This window comes from Malaclemys terrapin, chromosome 12 (assembly GCF_027887155.1).
Source record: "Malaclemys terrapin pileata isolate rMalTer1 chromosome 12, rMalTer1.hap1, whole genome shotgun sequence".
NCBI lineage: Eukaryota > Metazoa > Chordata > Testudines > Emydidae > Malaclemys > Malaclemys terrapin.
The window spans coordinates 45,819,120-45,825,777 of record NC_071516.1 but is presented as its reverse complement, the minus strand read 5'-3'; the positions used below and the strand labels follow the sequence as shown (position 1 = coordinate 45,825,777).

General features: G+C 44.2%; 1 protein-coding gene across 1 annotated transcript; it reads right to left on the bottom strand.

Annotated features, from left to right (window-relative positions):
- Window positions 1-1,406: 1,406 nt before the first annotated feature.
- On the bottom strand, window positions 1,407-2,363 carry LOC128846876 (olfactory receptor 14A16-like). Its single transcript, XM_054046130.1, has one exon. It carries the CDS (start codon window positions 2,361-2,363, stop codon window positions 1,407-1,409), a length of 957 nt encoding a protein of 318 aa, XP_053902105.1.
- Window positions 2,364-6,658: the final 4,295 nt, after the last annotated feature.

Below are 6,658 nucleotides of genomic sequence, written 5' to 3'. Positions count from 1 at the left end.
GAAATAGATATATCAAAGAGCTGACACATTGGCTTCCCAACCACAAGACCAAATATTGACATCCCATGTAACAATCATTTCCCTCTCCTCCCCCAAAAGAATAAAAGAACGAAACCAAATTGACCAACTGATCAATAAAACAATACAAAAGGCAGATAAGCCAGGTGTTAAAACGTGGCCCTTATCCAGCTGTCCAGTCACCTGTCTCTTGCAAGAGGGCCCAATCAATGGGAGCCACGTACTTCCAAGGCAACTTCATGGTAGAGTCTCATCAGTGTTTCTAGCTCTGGGGCTCCAGGGAACACTCTGATCCCCTTCCATTGACTGTGGGAGGCCATTGTCCAGCTCCCTTAGAGTTCAAAACCAGTATCTGAGTTCTCCCAAGCCCACAGTCACTCACACACTCCACCAGAGCTTCACCTAGCCTGTGGTCCCTTTTGGCTTCTAGCTAAACCTCTTTAAGAAGAACAGGGCAGGAAGGCAAGGAACATGGGTGTAGCAAAGGGAAACTTTATGCCGTAAGCCCTAGACTGACACAGATCTGTAAAACAAGACAGTTCTGAGACAACCCCTCCCCTGGACTGATCGCACTGATTCTGTGAGTCCAGGGTTCATCTGTGTTTCAAACTTGGCAGAGTCCCACAGCCATCTTGCTTCTGAAAGTCTTTATTACACGTGGCCATGGATGGCCCCATGCGACCCCAACAGGGGCATTGCACTGTTAAGTAGGCCCCAGTCTCTTGGCCATGGGTTCAAACTGTGAAGTTCCATCTCCAACTTCCATGCCTGTGGGCTCCCTGTATAGAAAAATCATTTTATCTTGGGGCTGGCAAGTAGCGGAGACACAATAAAGATGGATGGCCCCAGACTCTAGTCTTGATGGGCTCTCAATGACGATCCTTCAATGAGGTGTCAAAAACCTCTCCCAGGCAGGGCAGCTGACTGGAATGCAGCACAATAGGCTGCCATTGAGCCAGGTCTGACTTGTCCTGTTACCGTGACAATATTTCCACATATACTACAACAAAGTTCACAACATGACACCATCACACCACACTCTGTCACACAAGCAAACAATTCACCAAAAGCCATCGTATCCTAATCAGCATTTATACCCCCAAAAGGAAAAGGGTCAGAGACCTCATTGAGTCCATTGGGAACTTGATAATGGCTATTCATTTTAGGTGGAAGGTGCTGAGATGGTGTGATGGTGGGTGGCAATACAGGATAGATAGATAGATTCTGATCTTATTTATACTGTTGTAAATAGATAGTAAGTCCATTGTCCTGACTCTGCATTTTTATCAGTGTAAATGCCCCTTTCTGCATAAGCAGATTTCAAAATATGGTTTCAATAATGTTTTCATTTGATTATATTTAAAAAGAAACACAGAAAGAAATCACGATCAAAGACGAAAGATGGACAGTTCATTTTTGGTGAATAACCTCCCCGCCATGAGTTTCCTCAGGGCAGCTTTGATCTCCTTGTTCCTCATGCTGTAGATGATTGGATTCATCACTGGAGGCATCACACAATAGAGAACAGGCACCATGAGATCCAGCACTGATGTTGAGCTGGAGGTGGGTTTCAGGTAGGCAAAGATTACAGTGAAGAAGAACAAGGAGACCACAATGAGGTGAGGGAGGCAGGTGGATAGAGCTTTATGCCGGCCCTGCTCAGAGGGGATTCTCAGCACTGTGGTGAAGATCTTAACATACGACACAACTATAAAAACAAAGCAGCTGAAGCCTAAGCATGTACTAAAGAGAATAACCCCAGTTTCACGGCGGTATGTGTCAGAGCAGGCGAGCTTGAGGAGCTGGGGGATTTCACAGAAAAACTGATCCACCATGTTGCCTCCACAGAAGGATAGTGCAAACGTGTTCCCGGTGTGCACTGCAGCATAGACAAAAACACTTATCCAAGCACTGGCTGCCATTTGGACACAAGCTCTCCTGTTCATCACTCTCTCATAGTGCAATGGTTGGCAGATGGCGACGTATCGGTCGTATGCCATGACGGTGAGTATGGAGTACTCGGTTACAGCAAAGAACATAAAGAAAAAGACTTGTGTGACACATCCAGAATAAGAAATTGACTTGGTGTTCATGAGGGAGTTGGCCATGGATTTGGGGACTGGGACAGAAATGAAGCCAATGTCTAGAATGGACAAATTCATCAGGAAGAAGTACATGGGGGTGTGAAGATGGTGGTCGAGGGCTACGGCTGTGATGATGAGAAGATTCCCCACCAGGGCTGCCAGGTAAATTACCAGAAACACCACAAAGTGCAAAATCTGCAGCTCCCGAACGTCAGAGAATCCCAGGAGAAGGAACTCGGTCATGGTGGTTCGGTTGGACATTTCCCTCTCCATACATTGTGTCCTGCCTGTGGATGGAAGGACAAGGGCAATGGGCAAGATTAGACTGACAGAGAAAATGATCTAATTATCTCTCTGTAATATCTCATGATGGGAATGTCAAAGGTGCACAGTTCTTGTCACTTCCACAGACTCGAAGTTGAGAGTGCTCCTTACCCCTGAGAGTCAGAGCACTAGTGAGATGCATTATCACATCGGTGAATACTGGATTATCGCCTTTAAAGCTAAGGGTGATGGATCAGTTTACACCATCTGAGGGTCTGGCCAATGCGGTATGAAGGCTGGAACAAAGTACAACTACATCCAATATTAATAGCCCATATGGTACCTGATTATGAGAAACAGAAGGCTCTAAATTTGGGCATGAAATGTAAATACTAACATGGCTAATACTGATAGCAATGCTGAAATAGTGATTCTCACTTTCCAGAGAAGTTTAACATTGACTCACCCAGCCTCCTACGTGGCAGCTTTTCTGTAATGATTCCACCCCAAGACCATGTAAATGGCCAACTACTGATTTACACATCGATTTGTGGCAAGAGAAGTGTAAAAGTATAATTAGGCAGGCCAGAAAAGAATGCGAAAAGCAACTAACAAAAGACACAAAAGTTAAGCAATTTTTCTTAAGTATTTCAGAAGCAGGAAGATTGCCAAAGAATGAGTGGGGTCGCTGGATGGTCAAGGTGCAAAAGGAGCTCTCAGGGAAGACAAGGCCGTTGCAAGGAAGCTAAATGAATTCTTCACATCAGTCTTTAGTGTAGAGGATGTGAGGGAGATTCCCACACAAGAGCCATTCTTTTTAGGTGACAAATCTGAGGAACTGTCCCAGATTGCGGTCTCAGTAGAGGAGATTTTGAAACAAATTGATAAATTAAACAATAAAGTCTCCAGGTCCAGATTGTAGTCACTGAAGAGTTCTGAAGGAACTGAAATATGAAATCGCAAAAACTACTAAATGTGGTAAATAAACCAACACTTAAATCAGCCTCTGGACCAGATGACTGCAGGGTAGCTAATCTAATGTGATCCAGTTAATATAACGTACTTGGACTTTCAGGAAGCTTTCGACAAAGTCCCACACTAACAGCTCTTCAATGAAGTTAGCAGTCATGGGATAAGAGGGAAGGTCCTCTCATGAATTAGTAACTTGCTAAAAGATAGGGAACAAAGGGTAGGAATAAATATTCAGTATTCACAATGGAGAGAGGTAAATAGCTGTGCTCCACAAGATCTTCCCTGAGACCTGTGCTGTTCAACATATTCATAAATGGAGTGAACAGTGAGGTGGTAAAATTTGCACAGAATACAAAATTACTCAGGATTGTTACGTCCAAAGCACACTGCGAAGAGCTGCAAAGGGATCTTACAAAACTGGGTGAATGGGCAATCAAATGGCAGATGGAATTCAATATTGATAAATGCATAGTAATGCACACTGGAAAACAATATCCTAACTATACATACAAAATGATGGTGTCTACTTTAGCTATTACTACTCAAGAAAGATCTTGAAGTCATTGTGGTTTGTTCTCTGAAAATATCTGCTCGATGTTCAGTAGCAGTGAAAAAAGCTAACAAGATGTTAGGAACCATTAGAAAAGGGATAGATAATAAAGCTGAAAATATAATGCCAGCATATAAATCCATGGTACGTTCATACCTTGAATATTGTGTGCAGTTGTGTTTGCCTCATCTAAAAAAAAAGATATATTGGAATTCGAAAAGATATAGAGAAGAGCAACAAAAATGCTTAGGGGCATGGAACACCTTCCATATGAGGAGATATAAAGAGACTAGAGCTTAGAAAAGAGATGACTAAGGGGGAATATGATAAATGTCTATACAATCATGCATGTTCTGGAAAGAGTGAACAGGAAAGTGGTGTTTACCCCTTCACAGAACAGAAGGACCAGGCATCACCCAATGAAATAAATAGGCAGTAGGTTTAAAACAAACAAAAGGAAGAATTTCTTCAAATAATGCACAGTCAACTTGTTGAACTCATTGCCAGGGGATCTTTTGAGGGCTGAAAGTATAACTGGGTTAAAAAAAGAATTAGACAAGTCCATGAAGGATAGGTCAATCGATGGCTAAGAGCCAAGATGGTCAGGATGCAACCCCATGCTTTGGGTGTCCCTAAACCTCTGTTTGCCAGAAGCTGGGGATGGGCGACAGGGGATGGACCATTTGATAATTGCCCTGTTCTGTTCATTCCCTCTGAAGCTTCAGGCACCAGCCACTGTCACAGACAGGAAACTGGGCTAGATGGACCATTGGTCTGAGCCAGTGCGGCTGTTCTTATGTTCTTATTATTTAAGGCGCCAAATCCCACTGCATTTCCATTTCTGGGTGATGACAGACTAGTAGCATCCCTCCATTACTGTGCTGTATCCTTTCCCTCTGCGACTTTATGTCTGTACAGGCAGGAGACTTGGGTTCTGTTCTTGTTTCTGCCACTGACCTGCTGTGTGACCTTGGGACAGTCACTTCTCCTCCCTGTACCACTGATTTCCAAAACCCCTTTCTCTGGCTTGTCTTCTAGGACTGGGAGCTGTGGGGTGGATGGCCAGTGTCTTACTATGCGTATGTTCTGAGCACGTCTTGGCAGCATTGCCGCTTAGCTGGCTGCAGTGTGGGACAGAGACTACAGTGGCGATATCCTAGGGCATGGTCAAGATGGAAAGGTTTTGGCTGGGAGATTTGACTCTGTGTTTTCGCTTCAAGATGTTAGTATGTTTAAAATATATTCTGGCTGTTAACTTCGCTTCTCACTCAGATTAACCAGCCTGCAACTATCCCTTTGTAACAGAAATTATAGAGAATGGGGCAGAGGGACTTGGGGATGAAATTTTAATATGAATTGAAACTATTAATTTTCCGCATCCTAGCACAAATCTAAGTTTCCAATTAAGGACAATCACACTTCTTTGGCTTTAATTATCACAAAGGAAAATTGGGTTTTCAATTGAACACATGTTGATGGAAAATCTCTACTATGCTCCATATGTATTTTATTTTTCAAGGATAGCAGAGGCTAAAACTCTTCAGTTTTCAACAGCTCTTGCCTAAAATTGCCTTGTTCTCACTTCCCAGAATGACAAAAAATGTTTGGCTTTTCCCAATTTCGATTAAAAGTCTATTTTTGCTGCTAGAAAAATTTACAAATAAGTCAGTCTGACTGGTGCCAGATTAAATTGATAGTAAAAGACTTCAAGAGTTTTGACTGTCATGCGTATTTATGTTCTTAAATCTGCCCTGTGTATTAATACACCAATATATTCAGTGAAAAAGCAAACTTACAATGCAGATTTTTGTGGAATTTCTCACAGCTAGCGAAGCATTTGATCCTCCAGGGTTGTGATTATTTTGTCATTATTGATCTGTCTGTCTCTCGTGCCCCCATCACTGTATTAGCCCACAGCCCTTTCCGTGTCCTCCCCTGGAGTTGCTGGGTCTCTCTGCAGTTCCCAGCAGACAGGGATCCACTCCACAGATGGATGCTCCCTGCTCCCCTCTTGGCCGAGAGGTGATGAACTAAATAGGATGAGGGACTGAAAGCCCCTCCTATCTCTAGAGGTGACCCCAGCTTGTGCAGGCTCCAGAGATGGTCACAGCGCAGGATGTCCCTGCTCTGGGGCTAAATGTCTGAATATGGTCTCCAGGGCTGTGAACCCAGCTCTGCTCTCAGCTCTGGAGCAAACCACCCTGACAACGGGCCCTAGCTGAGCCCAATCCCCGAGAGGGGAACAGCACCTGCCCTGGATCTCACACAGTGGTAGCATCCCTGGAAGGACCGTTGGCTAAAAACATGGCAGGGCTGAGGCACAAAGGGTGCCCCGAGGGGTTGGCAGAATAAAAAAATATATTTACTGTAGCATCATGTGACCTGGAATAGCTCAGAGCCCAGCGGCACCAGAAACACAGCTGTCCTGGAATAGCCTGTTCCTTCATTAACGCCACATCATTACCGCTGCCGGAGCAGAGATGTCGTTCCCTAGCATTGCATCAACAGCTCTTGGGATGCAGCCATCAGAGGAGCCCACAGCTCAGCCTGCCCTGGCTGGTTGAATTGGGTTATTAAGAGGAACCCAGAGGCACACACTAAAAACTAAGGACCAGATCCTCAGCTGGTGTGTATTGACAAAGTTCCACTGTCTTCGTAGTAGCTACGGCTATTTTCACCAACTGGGGATCTGGCCCTTTGATTCTAGTGGAGCAATGGCTGATTTACTCCAACTGGGAAACTGGCCCATTACACAGTTTTAAATCAATTA